Below are 26,569 nucleotides of genomic sequence, written 5' to 3'. Positions count from 1 at the left end.
AGTAAAGGAGGCAGGAGTTAGTCTTCATAGCCAGCCTTTCACTTATTTCCCTCATACTTTAGCTGTTTAGAGCAAATTCTTCATGCATTTTTCATGATAAGTCACATCAAGCAAAGAGAAAGTTCCTGTGGATCACAGATAATTTGAGAAACTGGTCAAGTGAGAAGGGTCGTAGTAAAGTGATCTGTTGCACAGCCTGAGGGGGTCATAGGAAAATGAAGGATAACATGAAAAAAGTGAGGAAATCATAGCCATTTTAGCTTGTTTGTACTAAATAAGAGGCCTGAACTCTTTCCCTGTTCCTTCCATGTTGATCTGTCAGATGTTGATAACATCTAGTCAAGGCTTCCTGTGGTTTAACAGGGGTTTCTTGGGGCCTGACCTGGGAAACTCTTAAGGTTCCTTGAGTTTCATGTGAAGGGTCAGGGTTCTGTACCTTCAGCAAAGCTAACTTTTTTTTCACATCCTTCTCAATGACAATTAAATTCTATCTTGATTTTATTCATTTTACTTGTGTAACATGTCCGATTGACCTTATCATCATCTCTGATTAATAACCCTACTAGCCGTTCAAACTCTCTGCTTATTTTTCACATTGGAAATGTAACTTTTCTTCTTCTAGATTAAGAAATGGTTATATGGCTATTAAAAAATATCAGCAAGATTTAACAAAAAAGCTCTAAAAGAATCGCAGTGCTTCTTTCAAACCTCCTTGATGCATTTTAACTAAAGAAAAATGATACCTATCCAATTTTCTGCTTACATCTTGACAACAGACGTGAGTAAGACAACTCTGGAAGTCTCTCTTTTTAATCTTTTGCAAGGTTAGTTTAGTATGCTTCATGTAAACGAACAATTAATTTAAAAACGAGAAGCGTGAAGAGGGAAGGCAATAATCCAAGAGGTAGAAGAAGTAGATGAGACAAGAAGGTAAGAACTAGGTCAGACAAAATTTGATGTGTTCTGCTTCACTTTTGCCAAAGTAAAAGGTGGCATCTGTTTGTGGTTAAAGCGGAGCTATCATGTGGAAACAGAACAAGAGCTAGAGATCAGAGCTCACTCATCTTCTATTGCGAAGTAGCCAGATTTTTTCATTAGATTTGGTAATGGCAGATTAAGTCCTTGAATCTGAGTTGGATCTCTGAAAGGTCCTAAGAAAGATGGCAATGGGAATTTTAAATGCAAATTTTGAGACTGTGGTTGTTCTTGCTATGGCGCTTTTCCTTTAGGAGACCCTGTCAGCTGGAACTAGTGTCTGTGTTATGAAGTGACCCACGTGTCGGTCCTAAGCAGCCACGCTTGGACGCTGGGTGCAGAGGCCTGCTTCAGATTCTTTAGATGTGACTGATTTCTGAACTATGTTTATCCTGGTCCCCAAGAAAACATATCGGCAGCCAAAGATAACTGGAGCGGAGTCTGGCTAAACTCATCATCTTCCACATTGGTCCCCTTCCTCCTCTGAGCCTCACCCTGTCCCAGGGGTCTGCAAGGGTGTGTGTGGCAGGCAGCCATCACCCAGGAATCTCCCCTGCCTCGGGCAGATTAAGATTGGGAGGGATCTTTCCTGTTTTCTGGCCCCTTTCAGGACTGACAAAAGGAAGACAGACACAGCCCAGAACTTGTGCCAAAGTCTCCCAAGTCTTTGTTAACTGGCAGGATGGTGGATTATTGGCCAGTGGTGTCTGGGTGTAAAAAAACAGGAAATCAGATGGAGTCTCAAGACTCTAACAGGAACTGCAGATGGTTGGGAATGAATGTCCCAACTCACTTTTTTGGACTATTAAACTCTAACAAACGATGTAACAAAGAGCAATCCACAGCCACATAGCATATGCTCGTATCACCAGAACAGAAGCACACACACATTCCTGCTCGCCACACAAGTGCTGTTAGTGATCTCTTTGCCGTGTTATTCCACCTTCATACTTAACTTTGATTGTTAGCCTGGCTATAAGAATATACCGTGTGTCAGCTTGTTTATCTCGCCTTTCTCTGCTTAAGCCATTGACCATTTTCAACCACATCTGATAGAATGAGAGAAGCCTCAAAGTTATGAAATTCCTAAAAAATTCATTACTATAGGTAGCCATGTCTGTATGGAGAATAAGGGAGGAAGACCCTTCTAAGAAGGTCGAAAATCTACACTTGGGTAAATCCTCAAGACACAAGTTTGGAAACTGGACTTTAACAGCACTTAGCATAAAATGCTTGTTTATCTAATACTACTAGGTTTTTCTGTGACTGGCAAATGAATTATTTAATGGAAACTGCATGTGTATCTGCTTGGTTTCTGTGGGTTCATGTTATAGAAAACTGTAGGAGTGTCTGTAGGGACACAACTGCCTAACTTTGTGTCATAGACCTTGTATTGTAACAGGACACAGAAATTCCCATTTAGCTGAGAAGAGCGCATGGAGTGTCAAGTTTTAGCTTTTATTGCTAATGCTTTGTAAAATAACCTTTATGGTCTGCAGACTCAGACCTGTGCAGGTCTGTGTGACCTAAGATGTATTACACCACTACCATATTTGTACATCTCTTTCCAGTTTCTGGATATGAAAGAAATTAAAGGTCCAAAAGTTCAGCTTTATGTTAATAGATCCAGATATACCCAATATTTAACTTCTCTGGACAAAGGAACTGCATCAAGGGTTGGCTTGTCCTGTTACGTTGTGAAGGTGTCAGCACTGTGTGCTGCAAAGCTTCATGCAACCTTAGGGGAAAAAAAAAAAGAAAAAAAAGCCAAGTGCATGCTCAATGGAAAACAGATGGAGTTTTCATTAGATATTACTTTTAATGATCTGCTTTAAAAGTAAAGATACACCATTCCAAGCAGAAGAAGGGCCTCCTAATAGCTTTGTTTAGGTCCCAGGGTCATTATCTTAGCTACAGATAGGATCACGAGATCTTTGTATCCTTAGGAGTTCCCCTCAAACTTGCCTACCATTATTAGAATTCCAAACACAGCAAAACAATTTTGGGGCCTTAACAATACTTTTCCCTAGATGTATCTTTATTTAGTGATTCAGAATTATTATTATGGGCCTGGCAGTTTGTTTCTCAGTTTCTGGAGAATTACCATTTAACCTAGGTCGGAATAAAAATCCTGGAATATTCATTGCAGGGTAGACCTTTTGCTTCTTTGAGGGCCAGGTCTTCCCAGTCAACTTTGGTGTGACTCCTCCAAGTGGTCGTACTGGCTGTGAGAGATGACCCCAGCAGTCTAGAAAGCCTGAAGATCCTAAAAAGATGAACCCTGCAATCTGTGCCTGTAGGTACTAAATCAGCTTTTGACAAGTAAAGAACAATGCAGTCCCAGGGTTTTAGGAATAGATGGTTGCTGCCAAACCACAATAAATGCTTTTGTCTGGAACTCATGGAACAGTAACATAGCAATGGAGGGTGTACCCTTGTCTATTATTCCCTCTGAGCAAATTCTCAGAGACATGTTACCAGGATTCAGATAGATTTCATGGAACTAGTAGAGAAATAGGCTTTCATTTCCTTACAAAGGGAGAAAGAGACAATGGAACTCAGCAAAACATATGGCTTTTTTTTTTGGTCCTGTCTGAGAGTTATGCAAGCAAACCCCAGTGCTCATCCTCAGACGGTACTCTCTATAGCGAGACTCACGTGAGAAAATTAGTGTTACCTTTCTTCTCTTACAAGCTGACAAAACTGTTTTACTTCCTCTGCATATGTATAAATACAACCTGTGTCTTCAACTGATCTCCAGCTGGAGACTATGAATCAGAATCCAAGGTTCTCAAAGTTGAAGGACATTTGGAGCTGATGTTCTGGTTTACTGGCACCCCTGTAGAAAATACCTACACAAATAAAAAATGCCTGCATGAATAAAAAAGAAATAATCCTCTAGTTTTCATACAAGAGGGACTAGAAAGATCAAGTCCAGTGACACTCCATTACTAACTATTAACTAAGCACCATACTGAAACCAAGTAGTTTTTTCCGACTGTTTGTTAGAAAACTTCTTCAACTCCCAGACTAGAGTTATTACTGACTAGTTTGTTCACGTCTATTATTGTGCCAAAGCTGTCTTTTAGTTCAGATTATACACAAATAGAATGGGAGCCTGAATTTTAGGTTTCTCCTGGATTTTGTCTCTTGCAGGGAAAAAAAAGAAGAGCTTAAATATAAGGTCACCTTGTATTCAAGGTCAAATGATTTCCTCCTACAATTCAAGGCAGGGGGAGAATAAGCAAAAGGAGCAGATGATAAGAGAATGCTTTATATTTAGGCTTGTGTAACTTATATTTTTGGTCCAGCCCTTCAGCAACAGCATCCCTGCTCTGATGGTTGCTCCTGTTATCTATGTCCAGGTAAATACAGTCAATTTTCTTTCTTTGTGATATATTTGCAGAAATCAAGCATGTGCCCCCTCTCTCTCTATGTTGCTAGCAAATGCTTCTCATAGAATTGTTTCCTCTCCTTCAGCCACTCAAGTGTCCCTTTCCTGACTCGCTGTAGCTTTCGGAGCGTGGGTGACCAAAGCTGTACACCATTTGCACCAAGCCAGATCCATCAGACTGGTGATTATAACAGGAGGTAAGAGGTTTCCAGATGCTGCTGTCTTTGAAGAGGACTGATTTTCTGAGGACAAATTCTCAGCAAATTCTAAGGAAACACCTTTAAGAGGTATCTAGTTATCTAAACCTCAGCCACTCATGAGGGAATCTTGTTCTAAGTAAATAACATAAGATGGATCAATGCAAAAATATAAATCTGAACTGACAACAGGCCTGCTTCATACATGGGAATTACCCCCCAGAACCGTCTGGAGTAATAGCATATGGTATCTTTTATCCACAGGTGCGACGGTGTCTGTGTGTGTGGGCAGAGCACTGACTAAAGCTATGTGAGCTACTGTGAGAGTGTTTCTAGCATCTCGGGAAAGACGACTTCTCATCAAGGTAAATTGATCTGTCGGGGGATCCTTGCTGCACCACTGAAGTATTCCACTGGAGAAGTGGTAAGAGGAGATACTCACAATGGACCTCCAGAGCAAGGTACTGCTGTTGAGAATTGAGTAGTTTGAGATCTGATTGTAAGAGGTCCTGGATACCTTCTAGAAGTTGCTTCCTAAAGTGTGTGCACATTGGCACCCTACATATTTTAAACTGAGCATGCAAAAACACAGCATGGATGGGCACTCTTAAATGTGGTGGCCTACGTGACTTCCTTGTAGTCACTTGGCAGTTCAAGAATAGAAATAGGAACACAGGGTTTCTTATGTCTATTGTGTCCATTAGAACAATACTGCTGAGAGCAACTGAGACCAAAGGCCTGGCCTTCAAAATATATGACTTGAAAGGAAAGCTGCATTTTTTTGGTAAGGTCCAAATGTATTTCATTCAGCTTTGCTGCTAATTCCCAACGTTTGGTTGTAAACAAGTATGATTTTCACCCTGGAAGCCACACATCTGGATTGCACTGCCTGTAACTGTTTTCATCATCACAAGTAGTTATTGGCTTCATAATGTCATGCGTGTGCAGAAAACAGCTTGTAAGAGGTAACCTGAGCAAACTCTGTTTTATAATTGAAGAGCTTAAATGTCTTAAATCACCAGTCTGCAAGACAGCCACAGCCATTAACTTTCTATATATGACCTGAAGTCTTGTAATTCTGCATTTCTAGCCCTGCAGAGTTCTTCTGATTCTAACTGCTCCCTATCAAATTGCCCTGCTGACTCTTTGTGCAGATAGGTCAGCTGTCCAAAGGATGATGTACCAACTACTTTCATGTGAGGTGAACGTGACCTTGAGTAGAGCTGGCCTATAGCCGTAAACCTTTTTGTAGCTATACAGTGATAAAACTTGGCAAATAATTTCTGTACATCATAAATATAGTGCTGTAAGCTGTCAGGATTATCAATACTCAATGCCAAGTGACAAAATAAAGTTGCACCTCAATAGCTTGTGTTTAAGTAACAGGTTGTTTTCTCACCACACAGTTGGCTTATCCTGGAGTCTTTGGATTCTGCACTGTGGAGGCTGAATGTATTTGAATTAATTAATATTTAAAATGTTGTATGTCCCCGATTCCAGCCTCAGTTTCCCAAACCACGACAATGCAGGTGATCACAGAAAAGCCACTGGAACAAATAGCCACTGAATTCCAGTATGGACAAGGAACAAAAAGAAAGGGACAGGGAACTCAGAGACTTCCCATTTGTGCACAGTTCATACAAAGCAGGGTCTGGGGGTACATGGCTGGTGACAGAACGAGGAGGGGACACGAACTGTTCATTCTAAGGGACTGAGGACACCTAGAGAAGGCTACATTTGTTTGGAGGAATCAAGACGACTTCACTGGTTCTCTGCCTTCCCTTCCACTTCTTGGAAAGGTCATCCAAAAAGCCTTTCCAAACTTCCAGGCATGGTGGCATGGTCCTCAGTGTGAAAGAGGAAAAATTTTTTTTGCAGCTTTTGCTGCAAATTTGCTGTTATCTTCTGCTCCTAAATTGTCCCTACTCCTAATTAAACCTGTGCCTTGCCAACTGACTTGGGTGTAACCTGTGCCTGATAACCTCATCTTCCCAGTTTCCTTTACGCTTGTCTGGGCAATTCTTTGCTCTGACAAGCCGAAGTATGGACAGTGCCATAGAACAGCCACTTATTAACCACATCGCTTCAAGCAAACAAATAGGACTGCACCCTCCCAGTCTGGGTAACACCATGATGTGGCGTTGTTTGAAGCTCTGCAGATGGACTGATAGCACAGGAAAGGCAGGTGTAAAGGGCAGCGGCAGAGACGTAACGTATGTTCATCTGGCACTCTCGTACCCCTCTTCTAACTGGGTGTCTCTGTTGACCTGTTTCATAAATCATTAATAAATGATACTTCTGAATAAATATTTTCTCTGTATCTTCTCCAATACTAAGGATTAATTTTGCATGGGTCTATGCATTTACTCTGTTCTTCACCAGTCACAGAAATTAATCTCTTGGCTAGATTTTATGAATGATGTTCCACATTTACTACATATTATGATCTTTTGGATGATATAAAGTCAAGTCTAGGGATCTGTCTTTGGTTCTGTCTAACAGTATTTTTCTTCTCTAATGGACAATGTGTTACAGTATTTAGATACCTGTAATTTACATCCTTTTTTGAGTTTAAAGTAAGATCATGATTAACATTTTATATGAAACAAGGTGGTGAATAGGAGAGTTCATTGACTTTTCAACCTTGGAATCATCCAAACACTGGTTTGCGTTCCAAATAAAATATTTGGTGGGTTTCACACCAGTCTTTACCAGTGTGTATCGCAATGTTGCTGTTGGGAAAAACTGAATTTATTAAGGCAGTATATTTTAAAAATTGGCTCCAGCACCACACAGCTGGCAACAAGGAAAAAATAATCTAAGGCAGCATGTAAAAAACTTGTTCTCTAGTTAGACTGTGAATTTTCCAATAACTGCCTCCAATAGACCACCCTATGACACTGATTGCAAACATATAAAGCCTGATTGTTTCAAAAGTCATATAAATAAAATGTAGATGTTGAAATGCCAACCTCCCACTATTCGCCTCCAACCTTTTCTTTTCATCTCTTACTGCTTATTTTGCCTTTTTCTTTCCTGGTGTCCTTCCTCTCACTGATATTTTCTTTCAGTACCTCCCCTCTTTTCCACTCAGAACCGAGTGGAGCTTTTAGCTTTAACGGCAGAATAGGAGCCAGCAGACAATGAAAAGAAGCCGGGGCAGCGAATTCTGTGAGCACACCAAGTGCCCAAGAAAAGAACAGTGCAGGTTATTTGTGTGTGCACACACCTTCACATGCCACGCACCTGGTACCAACCTGAGCAAAGCAGCATATCCTTGGAATGGTAGTTCTCTAAAGTATGAGCCGAGCTCCCTGTGTTTTGTTGTGTTATTTGCAGCCATTAGTTTTACAACTTGGAACTGTTCTAAGATCTTTTAATCTTTCACCTCATATATTTTAAATAAAAAGAGCTTAGTAATCAAAGTAAGTAAGTACAAAACACAACTGGGATAAAGAGGCTTTCAGACTCTAGCAGCATCTTAGTTGATTTTGAGCATGATGCTGTAGAAGTGCTTCAAGTAGTTTATGAAAATAGCTGAAAAATCTCCTGCTACCTGAAATAAAACTAACTTATTTTGAGCTGCTACAGTCAATCAATGTTACGCCACTACAATGAATCCTGTTGAAGGGGTCTGACAAAAGAAAGGGAGTGCCAATTTTTTGCCTTGAGACCTGTGGACACTTTTGAGGAGGCCAGGACAAGACCTGAGCTGCTGTGGCAGCACTGCACCCTGGCTGCTCTCTGCTCTCACTGAAGCTTCCTGGAGTGAACCCTGCAGAAAGCCCTGCTTGAAGCCCAGGAGAAAGATGTGTAAACAACTGGGCAGATTTTTGAGGCATCTCTTCCTGTCATCTTGGAAAACAGAGTATTTGCACAAGGACAGGCTACTCATTACTCAGAAAAGACCAAACTATGAAAATAGAAAAAATAGTAGACTAATGAACCTAGATTACTGAAAAACCCAAGAAGCTCTCACTCCTGTTGTCTTGAACTAAAATAGATCAAGCGCTTCCTGTTTTATAACACATTTTCTGTAAAGGATGTTTGCTAAAAGACAGTGTTGGTGAGAGGACAAGGCTGTTTTAACATACATACTTGTAAACCAGCTGCAGCGCAAATAGAGCTGTATGACATGAATATGCAATGAAAAAAATCTGTAAGATTTAGTGCCGTGGGTCAGACATAGTTCTGACAAGTCCTTGAACTCACACTTCACAAGGTGAGCTGCAGTACAAGGGGTAACGGGATGCTTCTCAAGGATTGCTGCAGTTCCTGCTCCCAGTCTGTCTGTCCTTTAAATTATCTTCTGCAAAAGAGAAGTGTGTGTCAGTATGGATACGTGCCTCTGTTTTTCATTTCTTTGGCTATTTGGGTCAGTGACAAGTTTTTGTAAACCTCTCTTGTTGGAGCTAATTAGTGTGAAATGTACTACAAATTTATCACTGTTTTCCTTACTGAAAATTAAACAAGGTGATAAGAGCTCAACAAAACCATAACTAACTTTCCCTTTAAGAACAAAAAGGATGCATTTTTAAAATGTTTTTATTGCCTTAGTACTGCATGTTACAAAAAAAATGTCTTCCACAGCAAAACACACTAAGAACAGGGATGAGTGCAAACCAAACAAATCAGGAAGTAAATTATCTATGAAACCACTTATTTCAATGCAACAGGGAACAGTTAATACAAGTTTCAAAACAGCTTTTCCTCCTCTGGAGAATGCAGGACTTTTTTTTTTCTCTATTGGAGCTCCCAACATAGGTCAAAGTATTGCACTACACTGAGATTTCAGTTCTTTTCCGCCCAGAGAGACCTAAACATTGTCCCCCAACAACACGTTGATTTTGTTGGAACACAATAAAAATCTAGTCCTGAGAAAGACTGCAACCTACTCTGTCTTGCCAAGGCAATAGTTATGCAATGTGCTCTCTTCATATGCTGGACAGAAAGATACGGAGAACTTGGAACATTAAAATGTGGATTCCACACCATGACTACTTCTCAGATCTCTATTCCAATCAGTTTGTACTGACTTCCAAAAGCAGAACTTCTCCAGGAACACAGCTATCATGAGCACTTTACTCTGATGCTTCAACAGAACTCCATAAATCTTATGTTTTGTCAGGCTTTCTTCTCTTAGCACCTCTACAAAAAGGGATTTTGAAGGGAAGGGATGACCGATACCTTTATCTTTTGGTCCACGCTAACATATTAAACAATACCTTCCTGTACCTCTGATGCCAAATAAAACCAAAGTGCAGCTAAATTTACCCAAATTCATGGATGTGCAGCCATCTTTTTGGCACCACAGTTCATCTAATGTCAGCACTTGTTTTTTTCTGGTTAAGTCACAAATTGTGCATTATTTTCTCTGAAGTGTTTATAGGCTGGCAAATTCTCATTGTGAGGACCTGTTCACAAGCTAGTATAGCTTACGAAGTGAAAATAATCCTTCTTCTTCCCTGTTCAGTATTTCTTCTAATGTTATGAGATAATTGACATTTCTTCCCTCTCTCTGCTCTCATCTATGAAGGCGATAATGCTTTTGAAGTATTTCATGAATTCCATCCGGACATCTTCAGGATCATCTTCTAAGTTAGAATGTATTAGTTTTATCTTGTTCAGTGGGTAAGCTTTGAAGGTAAATAAAAAATAATTAGGTATATTCCCTTTATAAAAGAAACATTCACAATCAAGGTCAAGAGACAGCTTATGCTGAAGTCAGTTGGAATTCAGTACTATCCAATGTTTGATATCCCAGATAACACATAACACATGAAGAAGACACGCATCATAGCTTGTTAGCATTACAAACAATAAAACTCATTGCTAGATTTAATTATTCAAACATTATTATTAAGGCTTAAAGTATTGGGTTTGGTTACACATTCAGTTAGGCAGAATCAAACAATTCATCACTGAATTGCAATTTTACTATTGAAGTGATAGGACGTTCTTTGATTACTTCAAAATTATGGAACGATACTGCTATGTTAAGTATCTATTAAAACATTAATACTTATAATAAATATGTATTTGTTTGAGCACTGGGACACATTGTCCAGAGGTTGTGTTCTCATTTGTATAAACAGCCACAAATAATTTTGCAGTATATAAGGTACCTATTACTAATTTTAAGAGGAAGATTGTTAGCCTTTTATTTCAAAGGGCTCCTATTCTTTTGATTGATAAAATGCAGGCTTAAATGGCCTCAAAAGTATCAGATAACAAAAGATAAAATTCAACATAAGAAACAAACTACTAGTGATGATGACATATAGCTGCAGCATCAGGAGTTCTAGTTCCTGTCTCAGCTACATACTCACAGTGTGACCTTAGAGAAGACACTCAAACTTTTCTTGCCTTTATTTTCCCCTTTCTGAAATAGGAATATTGCTCACCTTCTAGATGACCTTTGAAATTAATTATTTCTGGTTTTGCAAAGCACTCTAATATTCTTTGATTGGCAGATTTAAACGAAAAATGCAAGCCATGAGGTATGAACAATTTTAAAGATAAATAGATCAATAAAAACCTCTTGAGTTAGAGATTGAGTTTTCCATCTTCTTACCCAAGGACAGATTTTCTGTGTCGCCTGCACTGCCTGGCTTGTGATGTGCAACTAGGAGACACTGACTATCAAGCAGTGGCTGCTGCTGCACGAAACAGGAGTACCACATTTCAATTTCTTTCAGGTGACTGGGCAGCTCAGGATTGAAGATTATTATTACGCCATGAGAGTCCTTCATCAGAGCTGGCCAGCATGTTTCAAACCTTGAAAAACAGGTGCGTGGAAAATGGTAAGTCTGATAGCTGGAAAACAGAAACATGCACTCAAACTTCCCCAAGTTTTCTTTTTCCCTCCTCAAGAACACGTTTCAGTACTTCTTATTATAACATCAGTAATCTTGACAGTGATGTATCATATTCCAAATATTTTGACTTACCTATTATGTTACTTGGTTCCATGATTTGCTGACAATGTAGTATTTGGTCAAATACTTATTTAAACCTTTTCCCTAAAAATGGATCTGTCCAGTTCTCCATTGTATCTTTTGGAATTAAGGCCTAAATCATATATATACATTGTTTGAAGTCCACTCACATAACAACTTCAAGGAGACAAAGGCAATTACAGAATGGGCCTCTGTCTCCTGTACCTGTAACTTCATTCTAGGAGCTATGGACTTTACTGTTAGCTCACTCCTTATCCAAAATGAAGTTCAGTGTCAGCTGGGATCATGGCAGAGGGTATCAGATGCTTTATAGTAGAAACTATAAAAAAAGAAAATGGGATAAAGAGGCAGGAATGCGCCTTATCTCAAAAAGATCATTTGGTTTAGGCCTTAAGTATGAATATTTTGTGCAAACAGAACTATTATGAATTAAGTAGCCTGGAGGAAGTAATGATGCTGGCTTACTTTTGATCACCACTGCAATCCCACAACTCAAATCGACACCCAGCTCCCTTGCTGTTACCGTTCAAGTTTGGCTTCTCATACTCCAGGATCCTGTGAAAATGAGCAGATATACGATGTGCTATCATTCTACACACCACCACAACCAGAAAGCGGGACTTTCTGAGGGGCAGACAATGTCAGGGGCTTGGTTCAGTCAGCACGCCGTGAGGTTTTGCTCACCTTACACCTTGTGTCGGGCTGTAGCTGCCAATCCCTTCTGTGCTCTCCGAAACAAAGTTTGCCAACACCGATTTTCCAGACTGGCAAAAAGTGGGAGTGAAAAACATCCATAGGAATTTAATGTGCCACAACGGTGAGCACGGCGTTTATCCAAGCACCCTGCCTTCCCTCCAGCTAAGGCCCCTGTGCATGCAGGCCTGCCCGCTCCTCCCTCCCGCCCCCAGGGACCCCCCCCAGCCTCCACGGCCGCATCCTCTGCACGGCGATCTCCGAGGCAGACCGCAGGGCCGGCAGCCCTCAGGGGGCAGGCGCGGGCGTTGGGGAGGGCGGTCAAGGGGCCGGGGCGGAGGTAAATAGGGCGTGGGAGACGGAGAGCCGGCGGCGGGGAACAGAGACGGGCAGCCGGGGCAGGCTCACCTCGCGCGGCCCCACCAGCAGCACCTTAGCTTTCAACATGGCGGCGGGGGCAGCTCCTCCCGCCCGTTGCCCAGCAACGCGGCCGCGCGGGGAGGCGCGGGGGGAACAGGGGAAGGGCGCGCTACCATTGGCCTTGCCGCCGTCACGTGCCGGGGGGGGGGGAGGGCGGTGCGCGCGCGGGCCCAGCTGTCGTGAGGCGGCGCCCGCTCGGACCCGCCCGCCGTGAGGCGGCGCCCGGCGGTGCTGGTGTCGTGCCTCTCGCAGAGCGCGGCGCCGCCGCGGCCTATCGGGTATCCCGGTGGCGGGTTTGTCCCGGAGCTCCTCCTAATGCTGTGGCAGTGGCGGGTTCGGGCCCTTGTGCGCAGCCAGGGCTCCCGTACGCTGCCCGCAGTCGGGTTGGCAGCGCCTCTACGGCCTTAAAGCAGCGTGGCCTGAGGGGACCCCCGGCTTTTGTGGCAGCGGATCCTCCCGCCCGCACTGGTTTGGGGGAGAGGTGTCCCTTTGGCCTTTCTGTCCTCTGGAAAGCAAGAGTCAGGCTAACAGGTACTAAAGACACTTAAAAATCCCACGCTGCTCATGCACTGATTGTTATCATGAGGGATGCCAATCCCTCGCTAGCTTGAGAAGTGCTGCCCTTGCCTGAAGTTTCATTGTGATTTTAACTGTGGATTCTCCTTGAACGGACAATGAAGCAAGCTCTTGAAGTTTCTTATTAAGGCTTGTTAGGGGAAGCAAGAGGCTTTTTTAAATTGCAGCTTCTAAGAAAATAAAGCATCTGGCAGACAGATGTGCTGCTTCAGAGTTGTTTAGTGCCCAGGTACAATAGCAGTTTTAGACAAGCTTTCAAATAGGGCCTCTAGGCGCTACCATAATGTAAATGTTTATTACTAGTACTACTAATAAATGTGAACCAGAATTGCTCTGCTCTGACTGAGGGGGTAAAGTCTTTGCTATCACACTGTGGGCTTATTTGCTGTTTCACTCCTTACCTAGAGATAATTCAGGATGGTCCAATGTGGCAGTGGCATCACAGCATTCACACAGTATTTTAAACTTCAGAAAACCCCTTGTTTTCAGGTTGGTGGGACAAAGACAGTGAAAAAACAGTAGTTACATCTAGCAGTGACTTTGATTCTGCTGTAGTAGACTAGATGTGTATTTTCTGCTTGTGAAGACCCATGGGTAATTCAGGACCAAATTCACAATGAACTGGGACAACTCGTAATTAATCCTTTCTGCAGCTGTGTTGTTTTCCGTATTTCAGACCTACTAACTTCCAAAGAAAAGACAGAAAGGGTGATCCAGAGAGAAGAAATTAGGACAGCCTCTCTTATTAGCTGGCATGTGTTATTAGCTACCAGTAGCACATGAAATGTGTTATAAAGAGTCCTATTGTGGACAGCAGCACAGAAGAGGGGGGTGGAAAAAGAGTAAGAGGTAACTGAAACTGGGGAAATCTGGCTGTTTGTGCAGCTGCCCAGAAAGCAATTAGGATTAATTTTTAGATGAAGTGTCACATAGGGTCTTTTTGTGTTTATATTAGCCACTGAAGAGTAAGGAGAGCACAGCTGACTAGGGCTGCAATTTTTGGATTTACCCATGTAAAGTGGGTAAAAAAAAAAAAAGTGGGTAGAAAGTGGGAATTAAGCTTCCAAGGCACTTAGGGTGATGTTTTCAAAGGCATCTAAGTCAAGTACATTTGATGTTATCAGCATCTGGCTTAGGCATATAGGTGCAGTTATGTTGGTTACTGATGTACTGTTTGCTGAGAGTGCATATGTACAAATCAGCAAGGCCATTTTGTTTCGCTTATTTAAACTCTTTGTTAGACTGCAGCAGAGAGAAAACTCCAGCAGTAAGTGAACTACTTCCAGACAATACTGGTAATGGTCTATAAGTCTTGCATTTATTAGGTGGCTGTTTTTCCACCATTATGTTTTGGTAGCAAGCAAAAATGATCATCTCCAGATGATTCTCCATGGACAGATCCTCCTTCTTCCTTCAAAAGCCAAAAGCAATTGCAGGCTATCAATAATATTTCAATAAAACTGTTCTTCACTCTAGAAATGTCTATGAGAACTCAAACTATGAGACACATTGATTGCTGTATCAAGGCATGTGATACTTGTTACCTGAATTGCAGATAAGAGGACTTTGCCTCCAAGTTAGAGGCCCGCAGGTTTTACTGGAAGCAGCAGTAAAATGTCGTGCCAGTCACCTTTCAGATAATACTTTAGCACTTGCAAATCATTCAGTCTTTCAGAGAACAGTATTTTAAGTTTGCATTATATTTCATTTAATATGGCATATAAAAATTTTCCTATGAAAACAACTCAAAAAAATCTTTAGTAAGATTTTGTGGCTCAGTACTGGTACTTTGTTTAATGTACTGTAACAATGTTTCCAAACTTTGGAAAACATACCCTAGAGCACTCAAATCAAGTTGTGTGTGAAAATAATGCCTCGGTTAGAAGTACAACCACATGGCAAGACTTACCATGAGAATGAATGCTCTGCCTGTTTGTTGCGCGTTGCATGACATTTATTGTGTGTGTGTGTAGAAACAGCTTTCTAGTGGGCACAGGCAGAGACCTGCATTACATCCTCTGTTTATTTATACTGGTTCATTTGCGGCCAAGGCATAGAATACAAGAATTGAAAGGAAGAAACACCTATTTTTGTGCACTGAAGCCTCTTATTAAAAATTAATGAGAAAATCAATATTGTTGTAAACTCAAAGCTTGTTGCTTAAGAAACTCAGGGAAGGGATATGTCTCTGAGGTTCAAAGCCTACTTGATTAACTAAATGATGAAGATTTGGATGAAGCGTGTCTGTCCTCTGGATAAAGTTTTGGTAGAGCTATGAAAAAGAATCAAACAGAACCAGGACATTAAGGTGCATTGACAGGGGTGCAGTGGAGCACTGCTTTTTATCATGAGTTTGTTTCACTTAAAAGTGGCTACTAAGGGGAGGGGTAAGCACTCAGTTCAGTCTTCCTCTCTCAGAAAACCTGTTCTGGAGTCAATAGAAAAGCTCACGCAAAACCTGCTGCTTGGTTCATGCCAACAGATTGTCAAGGACTACAGCTCTGATTTATCTGTGGTCTCAAAGTCCTTCCCAGAGGAGATGAGGATCTTTATTTCCATTTTACAGGTGGAGACACAAACGCAGAGAAAGGTTAAATTACTTACCTGAGGAACCCACATGGTTGACAACAGATCTAGGGTTAATTAAAATGCCTCTAAGTGTCTGTGCAGGCTGTGGCCAGTCACAGAGGAGGCAGGGAGACCAACGTATTTTCTTGACCAGTGGCCATGAACTCAGTGACACCTTAAGTGGCCCAATTCTCCCTATATACCTTCATCAAAGTCAGTGGAAGTTCCGAAGGGGTGAATTTGACTTGCCCCATTTATGCAGTGGTGTATAAAGAAAACACAAGAAGCAGCAGTCTACCTCCCCAACCCCCCACAAGAAAACACACCAAAGTGCTCTAATTTTTCAGTCACAATACATGAATCCAGAAGTAGAATTTAGTTTCTATGGTTTAAATCTTAAGGTACAACTGCAGATGATGTCTCTGATAGAGGTTGTTCTGATTATTCTAAAGTGGTTGCTCTGATCACATTCTGTGGAGCAACAGTAACACCTAGTGGCTAAACATGCCAGTCCATTGCCTGCTTGCTTTCCTTCCCTTCAAGAAGTACGAATTGGAGGGGACATGGCGTGATTGACAGTTTTGACTTGCAAGGCCAACAGTTAGGATCTCCAGGGATTTGCCATTTTCCTTTCAACCCCCCACCATGTTCTGTTTTCTATTAAAAGTGGTAGATGAAATACGACACTCTTCCTCCCACCTCCCAACCCCCTTTGCTTTTCTGGCTCTTGGAGGAGATTGTTCCAGTCCATCTTGATCTGTAGGTGGGTGGGCTGTGAGTGGCCGAGCCTACTGCTTCCAGCTTGGAGCACTCAGATTTCTGTAAGGAATCCAAGCTTTTTTCTTTTTCTTTTCTTTTTTTTTTTTGTCTGAAAAGGATCAAGCAGATCATCTGATTGAGGTTGGTGACCTCAGTGCATTTGATAATGTGGTGTTAACTTGCCTGCGTTAAGGCAGACCAAACTGATCTGTTCCAAGACGTACCATTTCTTAAGATGTGGTATGCAGGATTGTTTGACACGATCTATTGGGACTGCTAATTCATCAGAGAGGGACCCCCTAGAAAAACAGCATTTGAGAGGAAAGAACCCACAGATGTTTATTGTGTTAGCAGGAGAGCCCTTCAGAGGGTCTTCTTTTCCCCTCACAGGGGGAAAGTTTCAATTTTTCCATGGAAAAAAACATTAAGCAAAAGTATTTCTGCTAAAACTCAGATCATCTGCATTTGTAAATAGACCCTCAACTCTTTGTGGGAATTACAGTACTGAGACATTATAGTCTCGTCATATTCATGCTGTCTTTTAGGCTTCTGGTTTAGGTATTCTGAATTACTTGTTGGAAGCATGTATTTAGGAGAGTCTTCACTGCCCGTTGACAGAGCCTGGACTCTTAATTTATGCTGTGGATGCATGCTCTTTTACATATGACATAAACTTGTATCACCACCCACTCAAAGAAGCAGTATTGCCTCCATCCATGTCCCCAGCTCTCCATCTAGCTTTCTTCAAATTACCAGTTTAGAGCTCCCTGAACCTGTTCACTGCCTAACTACATAAAAACCTGGTGCTAACACAAAGAAGGCAATGAGGACCAGTGGGGATGTTGCCAAGTGGGACAAGGATGGAACCATTTCTTTCGGCTACCATAGAGATGTACACTGAATTAATATAGCCATACCATTAGTCAGACCTCTTAAATTTGGTGTTCTCAATACCTGTTTGTGAGAGCAGTCAAAAAGAAATACAGTCTGATGGTGAGAAATGAGAAATATTTTGCTGGGATGTGTTGGGAACTCTTTACTCTTAGAAGAGAGCATGGCAATCTTGTTGGGCTGAGCTAAAACCTTTCATTATGTTTGGTAAAAACGGTTTCATAGGTGGTAGACTAGAAGGTACTGAAACAAGACAATCAAGGGATAATTGGTTTTTGTGATTCACAAGCGCTCATGGAAGCTTTTCTATTAGACCCGTATGCTTTTTGTTTTGAATATAAAATTTCAAAGTAAGTTTTGTTTCTTACTGACAGCTGTGGTGTCTGCCGCCCCTGTTGGGCTGGAAAGAGCCTGCATTTATTAACATTGTCTGATCTCTTTATTCGCTCAAGGCCAGACTCTCAATGACTTCATAGAAAGCAAGCAAAAAAGCGTGTATTGTCTTTAGAGGGACTGCCATGTGGTCCTATAGGAAAGGAGATCCTACTAACAGGAATATTTTGTTTTCTCTCATTTTCATCCTCTGATTTGACTTATGTATTACTTTGGAGTTTATGGCCAAACACGGGAGTTCCTTAACCCTGCGGTCCTTCCAGGCATGATGTTTCTGCTAACATCCTGGGCCAAATCAGCTGTCTTTTCAGATGTCCCACATTCATTTTAATTTAAGGCTTAATTACCTCTTGGCAGTATGACATTAGAGACAACAGATTTATACCAGTAATTAGTATGTTTTGACGAGTCTGGAACGAGATCTCAAATCCCACCTCCTTTGCTTAGGTACCTGGATACTGTAATGAATGCTTAACTCTATGTCCTCAACTTAAAAATCTGTAGCCTTGATAATTTCGCCTCGATTCCCTTGATACTGGGAAAAGTAGTACATTAGTTTCCAATGCTTCACTCACTTGCAGACTCCTCATTTGAAAGGTCCTCCTGAATATCTTATGGCTACAAATACATGTATGTGTGAGACTGGCATTTTGACTGAATTGTGGCTTGCCACTGCCAACTTGCTGCAATTGAATATCCTTGCATTTCTGCAGGTAGGGGTAGAGTTAGAAGCAGCGTGTTGAACTATGCATTTTAAACACCATGAGGAATGTCTTGGAAGTATAAAAAGCAAAGTAGACTGAGTACTATAATTAGTACAGATTGTTGATCAGGTAGTATTAAGTGCTTCGTTATTTTATTGTTCTTCAATAATTTGAACACTTAAATCTTCTACTTTTGGCTTGGCTAGTGATGCTGTCTTGAACTGAGTTATAAAAATACTATGCTTCACCTAAGCACAGATTGTTATAGTTTTCATCTTAATTAGCAAGCTCCAGATTTAGATGGATTAATACAATTGCTCTTTCTTTCTTTTTGCCATAGAAGTTCAGAAGTATAATCTGTCACTTGTGAGAACATAAAGAATTGGACTGGAAGCATTCCAAACTCTTTACTGTAAGTGTTCAAAGATTTAATGGAGTCCTCAGTCATAAAATCTTTAATTTGAACTAGACCTTCATATTCTCCATTCTTAAATTCCCTATTTTTACATCCAGGGGATTTCCTGTTATCCAAGTATGTACGGAGGTCCTTTATTTCCCTGTGTGTGTGTTTTTTAATTCAAATCAAATGTAAATGTCAGTGGTTGATTGCACTTAACCTCCTTAGGTTCATATTTCTTATTTAATTGCATTACATTTTAAGTTTTAGGGCTATATATTTACTGCTGTTAATAGCACACCATATTTTAATGAAGCTGTTATCTTCTGCAAATATATACAGAACAATGGAGATTGATTATACAGGGTCTTTCAAAGAAACTGTATCTCAAAGTCATTTAAAATGAATAAACACAGTGGAGAGTTTCAGTTAATGTAGTTCTTTACCTATCGCAGCTTCAAAACTAAGGAAATGAATGGTTGGGTTATCAAGACTGTTTGCTTTCCTCTTCCCCAGCCAGAGACTGCACCTCAGTAGGTCACTAGTCATAACTGCAGTGTGCCAGGGCATATGTTACAAGCTGTGGTTGTTCTCAGAGATGCTCCAGAATTGCAGCACTGCTTTTTCCAAAGTCCGCTCGCCTCCTCTGTCAGCTGGCCAGGCTCCCTCTCTGCCCAACCTACAGCTCAGCTCTGTAAATCTATTGTCAGTCAGTTCAGGGAAGGCTCAGAACATGGAAAATAATTATCTAATTTTCTTGAAACATTTGAAAAAAAGGCAAGTATTACCTAGAGATCATGTACAGAAAATCTGGGACAAATCTACTGTGCTCCGCTAGAAAGTCAGCCAGTTGAACACCTGTTTTCAATGCAAAATAGCGCATCACCCTACAGCTGGGGCACTGCACTGGGTTTTTCACAACAATCTTAGAGTTAAATACTCAAGATGTGAATTGAGCCAAAAAATGTTTTGCTGTGAGCCACTTCTTTCCAGGCACACAGCAAGGCTGATAGCCTTGTCCTACTATTCCACCACATACCAAAAATCTCCTCAGTCTGGTCAAAAGCTTTTATTTCTTTTTTTGGGCAACAATCAGTTTAAACATTTCATAGTATCTTGCAGACTTTATAATTTCCTTTCTGCCAAAAAAAGAACAATTTATCTCTCCCTTTAGATTATGTCTCATCTTGCTTTTATTTTTTTCTTCTCTTCTTTCATTATTTTTACTATTTATACCATATCATTTTTATTCCATTTCTGTTATCCTTACAATAGCCATGATATATAACAAAGCAGTAAACCCTGTGTTATAAAGGGAGGCGCTGAGAGATTGCCTGATGGCTTTGGTAGGTCAGGGAGTTCAACCAGATTCTTTCTGGGTGTAGACTGACAGTCCATGTATCCTTCCTGACTGAGACCCAGTGGCACGAGGGGTTGTGAGCCAGTGTAATCCCAGAGGATTATTTGGGGATTGGTTTTGCATCTGTAGAGAGATTGAGCTCCCTTAGGCAGAAGAGAAAACACAGAGAGAAGAGGAGCATTTCTTGTGGGAGAGAGAGATCTGTGCTCTATGTGAGGAGCTGGATATTTGCAAAGAACAATTTAGTAGTTCCAGTTTAGGTCATTTAGAAATGGAAGTGAGGAAGGGAAGGAAATCTGCATGCAACCAGTTCAAGAAGGTACTCAGACTAAGCTTGTTTGACAAAACCACCCAGAGGCCCTGGAAGAGGGGTGGATTTTGGATACCAAGCCCATTAGGTGTGGTATCCATTGGTGACAATAGAGCATACTGTGAACACCTAAGCTAGCATTAGTGTACATGTGCATAGCCAAGAAATACTTGGATCCAGTTGCCTTGCAGTGAGTGACTTTAGCCTTTAATGCCTACAACGATTCCTTCATATTTAGCACCTTAGTTGCCTTTTTATTGGTTCCATGGAGGAATCTGTAAGATTCAAGAGAGGAGATATGGCAGAGAGCCAGCTAAAGAGCAAGACAGTGCCACTGAACAGTGTTGGGGTTTACTTATGTGATTGCTCCCCTTAGAATGAAGAGAGCAAAATATTCATAAAGGTAAATTGATAAATCTGGAGAATATTCTCTTTAAATAATCCCCAGAGCTCTCAGCTAGCACACAGCTGTAGAAAAAAGACCCCAACAACTGAACAGGATGTTGGGTTGCATTACAGTAAGAACAGAGTATATATCAAAAAGGTGTTATTGTTATTACATGAAACACTGGTGAGTTCTTGTTCAGAGTGCTCTTTTCAGTACTGCTCACTCTACCTAAGAAGGATATGATTAAGGGGATAAAGCAGGGAAAATGAGAATAATACCATGCCTTTCAGCTCTGAGTTATAAAGCAAGACTGAAGAGCTTTGGTATTATCTTGTTTAAAAAGAGATCTTGCTGTGATTCAGTCAATGATTTTAAAATAATGAAGGGGATTAATCACATTGAAACAGACAAAGTCTATGAAAACAAGGAGACTTAATTTGAAAAATAGGATCTTGGGAAAAGAATGATGACAGAGAAGGGAGAGGCTCATGTGAATGCTTCAAGAAATATGTAATGTTAGTTATCAGTGGGGTCCCATGAATCTAGATGCATGGTGCTTTACAGCAGAGTCAGGTGAAGATAGAACTGTGAGGAAAATATGGGTATGACAGTTGGATACTGGCTGACTACCAGCAAAACACAGAGATAGGAAAAGCCATGCTGGAGCAGGCTCTGGAAAACACCTGCAGCAAGGAGGAGACAGAAGGTCCTGCAGCCTCTGTGGTAAGGTCCAACACAGGCAAAGATGGTGCAGAAAGGCACTGACTGGCAAGAAGTTTGCCATGTGAAGACAGATGGCTGGCAGATAAGGAGTTTGTGGAACAAGGTAGAGGAGAGAAGAGGAAGAAAGCATATGACTGCTATTAATCCACCTTAACTGCAGACACCTAAGGTGAAAATACTGGAGGCATTTTCAGATCTTAGCTGGGCAGAATCATGCTGCGGAGGTGGTGGTCCCTGTACAATGGCTACAGTGCAGCGATTTTCAGCGTGCAGCCCACAAACTTTTGACGGACTATAGCCAACTTCTAGGGGGCCTGTGAAAGCCAGCTAAGAAAAGCAGACTATTGTGGTTAGGCCTCATTGTCATGGCCCACAGGGAAAGTTCCTAGGAGATTTGAAAAAAATCAATGAAAGCTGGAAAATATGGATGGAACATACAAATTTGCTGTGTGGAGGAAAGGGGACTCCAGTCTCCCCGCTTGCATCCACCACAATTCTGTTCCTTGGCTCCACAGGGTGGGTGGTACAAACTCTGGAGTGTGCAGGAGCTGGAAAGAGGGTGCTTATTTCCGTAAATCCTTTCTTATCTGTTCCGTATGCCTTTACTTGTGTATTTTTTCAAGAAGGGGGTGAACCCACTTCCTTTTATGTGGCTTACGCAATACATAAAGGGAACTCAGCTCAAGTCAGGCAACCTGTGTCCATGGGGAAATTGAGAGAAGTAGGAGGATTTCAGGGTCGGAGTCCAAAACTGAGACATTCTTTGGTCATGGAAATCCTTACTTCTCTGAGATTCAGAGAGAGTCCATGACTGGACTAATCAGCTAAGCATTCAGATACCACTAAATCTGAGTATCCTATAGTGAGCGACTCCATTGAAAATTGCAGCCTGGTATTTGGTAGCTCTTTACACTGCATGTTATAAAGTACTTTGTTTTGTTGTAGAAGTTCAAGACCATTTGTGGTTTGGAGAGTTTATAAGTTCAGTGTTTATGTCCTGTACAACATCAAGCAAACAGGCAGCCCTCAGTGACTGAATAATGTTTAATGAACAGTTAATGAATAGGAACATAGTTTGAGGATACAGGCATGGAGACAGACCTCCCAATGTTTTCTTTAGTGACCTCAGTGATGGAAGAGGGAGCATGCTTATTAAATCTGTAGATGAGGCAAAGCTGGAACCGAATGCAAGAACACTGGAAGGCAGGATTAAAATTTCAAGTGATCTTGACAAATTGGTGATATGATCTGAATAAAATAAGATGAAACTCATTAAGGACAACTGCAGGGCACTGTGCTTTGGCAGGAATCGTTTTAGCAAGCAAATACAGGATGGGGGAAAGTCAGGCTAGCAGTTCTGCAGAAAAGGTAGAGAATCCCAAACTAAGCATGGATTAACAATGATGTACAGATGTCAAAAAGGCAAATCCTCATCTGGGCAGAGGTATTGCACAGAAGTATAGGTTATGGGTACCATACTATGAGGTAGATGCAGACCAGCTGAGAAGTCCAGAGGAGAACACCAAAAAGGATCAGAAGTATGTAACATATGACCTACAGGAAAAGTCTGATGAAGGTGGGATTGTTTGGGTTCTAGAAGGCAAGTAGACGTTTTATACCATTTTTAAAAGTACTTTGAGGAGTTAAAAGGCTGTTCAAAGACAGGAGGAATAGTTTTCTACATCCATAATGGAGAAAGTAAGACTTTAAGAGCTTAAATTGCAACAAAACAGACTGAGATTGGATGTTAAGAAAAACTACCAGTACACAGAGCAAAGCATTGGAATATGTTTTCAGAGGAGCATGGGGAGTTTGTGTCTTGAGGTCTTTCAGAAGAAAGCAGAAAAATTTGTGCCAACAATCATGTATGTATATAGATCCTGCCTTCTAGCATGGAGAAGGAAGAGGAATTAGATAACTCTTGCAGTTCTTCCTGGCTACTTCTCAATGTGTTTCTATTCCAGCATGTTTGAGTGCAATAGACCTGGTACTATTTGTGCCTTGGCTTTATCACACCTGTGTGAATCCCCGCTTTATTGCATTCTTGGTGAGTCTGATGGATCAAGGTGTGTTCACAAACTCTCTGGGCTTGTGCAGATCTATGCTTCAGAGCATGTCCAGTTGAGAGAATTTTTGCCTGACATCAAAGGCAACATACATTATTCTTCCCAGGACACAGTAATGCTCAGAGTATGTATAATTCCACCAGACGTAGCCATTGTCTCGCTGATCTCTTGAGTCATCACATTTTCCATCTGCTGAATTATGTTTCAATCCGAGTTATTTTATCCAGCATATTACTTTATAATACCCACACAAGTGCTTCACTCAAACAAAAGTTCTCATCTAAGGTCATTGAATTTTGCCAAAGTCATGACTTCTGGATCATTTCTTCTGCTTCCTACAATATCACTGTCTATCATGTTTACCGTATGCTAAACTGCTTATGTAAGTGTGATGTTTTCTCAGTTCTATTCCCTTTTGAGTTGAGCTGTGATTGATTTATTCCAGGTCAAATTGGAATAAATCCTGGCTTAAAAGAAAAACGACCACAGTCCCCTAATATTTTCAGTTTGGCTCAGGTTTGGTTTGACTCCCTAGTAATAGATGTGTTACAATAACCTTAGTAATATTATAATTTAGTTTATAATAGAGATCTTGAACTCTTACTGTTACTAAGCTCTTACCCATCTCTTCTAATTTTCCAGGGTTCCTTGAGTGCTTTGTTATATCTCAATGAAATAACCTAGACATTTTAGGAAGATAGAAGGGATTTATCCAAATAAATTTTGTTTTAGATGGTCTTATCAATTACTTATTTCTGACTTCAAAAGGACACTTCATAATTCTAAAGCTCCACAAGGTTATATCAACTAGAACAAAGCTGCTTTTCCTTTGGTCTCTACTTAGTATCCACATGAGAAGTACACTCACAAAATCCAAGGGATGGATTCCCCCTGTGCTTCCATGCATTGTGGCTTTCCAGTATGCACCCTGCCTCTTCCACCTTGAACTGAGTTGGTGAAATACATCCAAGTAATTTATTTAGTCCTGATTGCCTGGGCAAATCTTTAATTAACATGCTTATGCACAGGCATAAAAAGTGTAGCTTTATAGTTTGAAATATAGTATGTCTGGTTCAGCAGAATAGGACTGTTCAGATTTCAAGGGTTCTCTTCTCAAAGCTAGTCCCTCTGATAAATTGAATGAATTATGTTTTTGTTGGCCGTCTTTGTTACCTCCATCACTGTGTTTCCAATTTATCAACATAGTTTTGAGAAATTGTTAGAATATGTTGCACTCGTAAGCACCGTAGGGAGAAAAAATATTCATTTATTACTGCTATTGTGTTTGATTATATTACGCATATCCAAAGGACTAAAATGAAATGTCATCTTTAATTCTCCCCTTACAGTAGACAATATCACCCTTTCTTCTCTCTTTCCAAAAACAGCTTGGAAGTTAATTCTTCATTTTCATTTTAAATCAGCCATACATAGTAGAAGCAAGAGTGCATTAGGGACAGGGCAGAAGTAATGGGAGCCTGGAGATCTGAGCTCTATTTCTGGCTCTGCCTTTAGCTCTTTGCAGTCTTGAGCAAAGCCATTTGACCTCTGGTCTCCAGTCTCTCAGTTCATGATATAGGAAGAATATTAGCTTCCTACAGATGTCTCTAATAATTTGCCAGAATCTTGTCTTGTCTAATCACCTGTGTTTAATGTCTCCTAGGGTCTTGCAAAGTCAGTTAAGGCTGAAGCAGCAAATTTTGCATGCAACCAAAAATAAAATGCTCTTAGACAGTTAAGACTTGAAGACTGCAAAGAGCTTCTGAAGGGGCTAACCTAAGCCAGGAGAATAGGTCAGAAAGCTACTGGTGCTGTTTAGTGTTGTTAAATACTGATAAATTATCTATCCCAGCTTGTCAGGAGAGAGAATTTAGTACGTTTGGGATAACAGGCTGAACCAGGCCCTCAGCACACAGCCTAGAGCTGGCATAAAATTGGCAGGGGCGGGGCGTCCAGCTGCACCCCGTTTAGCTGTGCACACACAGCTGAGGATGATCACTCAGATTAAAGGCCAGGGGAGTTTCAGAGACCTGTCCAGTGTTTTGGGTATGCTGCAGCTTCTGACTACTTTCCCAGGAGATAGATGCATTTGAGGCAGTTTGTAGCCCTACTGAGAGGGGAGACTGGAGAGTAAGCCTCTTTTTTTTTTTGTTACCCTGTCAGGCCGAGCAGAGGAGGTTTCCTGAGGACTGACTTTGAGCAAAATGGCTGAGTGGCTGAACATCTTAGGGTGAGTTGTTGGGAGCTGTGTGTATTTTTGGGGCTGGGAGATGGGATTGGAAGAAATTCTCCTTGCTGAGGGTGAGGGGACACTGAAGGGAAGGGTGCTCAGGCTGACCTGAGCTAAGGCTGGGGACAGAGGGCCCTGTTCTGTCTCAGTTCCAGGCACTGAGGCCTTTTTGTAAATAAATAGCAGCTGTTTCTGAGTGGGTTTGGCAGCTCAGTGCTGTTGGACCAGACCTTTTGAGCTCTCTTTGAGCCCAGAGAGTGCTGATCCATTGCCTGCTCCAGCCGTGGGTCCGGGACACCCTGAGGGCAGCCGTGGGGCAACCCCAGGGAGGCTGAGCTGTGGTGCAGCCTGCACCCCTGCCTCCTTGTGTGATTTGCTCCAGTGATTAATGACAGTGGCTGTTTAAAAACCTGGTGCCTCATTTGCAGTCTAAACTTGTCTGGTTACAGGCTCCAGCCAGGGGCTATTTATCTCTGTGTGCAGGCTCTGGAGGTGGGCACCGTGGGGGAGGGTAAGTTCTCACCAGGGGGTGGGGGATGAACTCAGCCATTTTTCTGGTATCATGT

The 26,569-nt window shown here is 41.4% G+C and overlaps 2 protein-coding genes across 9 annotated transcripts in view; one reads left to right on the top strand and one right to left on the bottom strand.

Moving 5' to 3' along the window:
• Positions 1–9,093: 9,093 nt before the first annotated feature.
• IFT22 (intraflagellar transport 22) lies at positions 9,094–12,717 on the bottom strand. Of its 4 annotated transcripts, none has more exons than XM_054209276.1 (5): positions 12,627–12,717; positions 12,210–12,289; positions 11,991–12,080; positions 11,105–11,382; positions 9,094–10,202 (listed from the first exon to the last, which is right to left on the bottom strand). In XM_054209276.1, exons 1-5 carry the CDS (start codon positions 12,663–12,665, stop codon positions 10,054–10,056), a joined length of 636 nt encoding a protein of 211 aa, XP_054065251.1. In that variant the 5' UTR covers positions 12,666–12,717; the 3' UTR covers positions 9,094–10,053. The 4 variants fall into 4 exon arrangements, with proteins under 4 accessions (XP_054065251.1, XP_054065252.1, XP_054065253.1 ...); XM_054209277.1 differs by having other exon boundaries at positions 11,141–11,382; XM_054209278.1 differs by having other exon boundaries at positions 11,105–11,343.
• Positions 12,718–12,934: 217 nt separating this feature from the next.
• Positions 12,935–26,569, top strand: part of COL26A1 (collagen type XXVI alpha 1 chain) — a 194,873-nt gene continuing 181,238 nt past the window's right edge. Inside the window, exons 1-3 of one of the 5 annotated variants that reach the window (XM_054209272.1) lie at positions 12,935–13,169; positions 18,870–18,941; positions 25,937–26,003. In XM_054209272.1, coding sequence (XP_054065247.1) covers positions 25,978–26,003 — 26 coding nt within the window. In that variant the 5' untranslated portion in view covers positions 12,935–13,169; positions 18,870–18,941; positions 25,937–25,977. Of the gene's footprint in view, positions 13,170–18,869; positions 18,942–25,777; positions 25,820–25,936; positions 26,004–26,569 lie in introns of those variants that run through there. The other 4 variants (XM_054209273.1, XM_054209269.1, XM_054209274.1 and 1 more) reach the window with 4 other exon arrangements.

The sequence above is a fragment of the Rissa tridactyla genome, chromosome 7 (genome assembly GCF_028500815.1).
Source record: "Rissa tridactyla isolate bRisTri1 chromosome 7, bRisTri1.patW.cur.20221130, whole genome shotgun sequence".
Taxonomy (NCBI): Eukaryota; Metazoa; Chordata; class Aves; order Charadriiformes; family Laridae; genus Rissa; species Rissa tridactyla.
Note: the sequence above shows the minus strand (reverse complement) of the source record. Positions and strands in the feature narration are given on the sequence as shown.

What these genes read in the sequence shown, in the direction of transcription:
- IFT22 (XM_054209276.1), bottom strand. Translation starts at nt 12,665, where the DNA reads ATGTTGAAAGCTAAGGTGCTGCTGGTGGGGCCGCGCGAG. An exon ending in TGCTGGTGGGGCCGCGCGAG is followed by an intron (nt 12,290 to 12,626) that starts GTGAGCCTGCCC and finishes ACTTTTTGCCAG; the next exon opens with TCTGGAAAATCGGTGTTGGC. An exon ending in GATTGCAGTGGTGATCAAAA is followed by an intron (nt 11,383 to 11,990) that starts GTAAGCCAGCAT and finishes TCTGTTTTCCAG; the next exon opens with CTATCAGACTTACCATTTTC.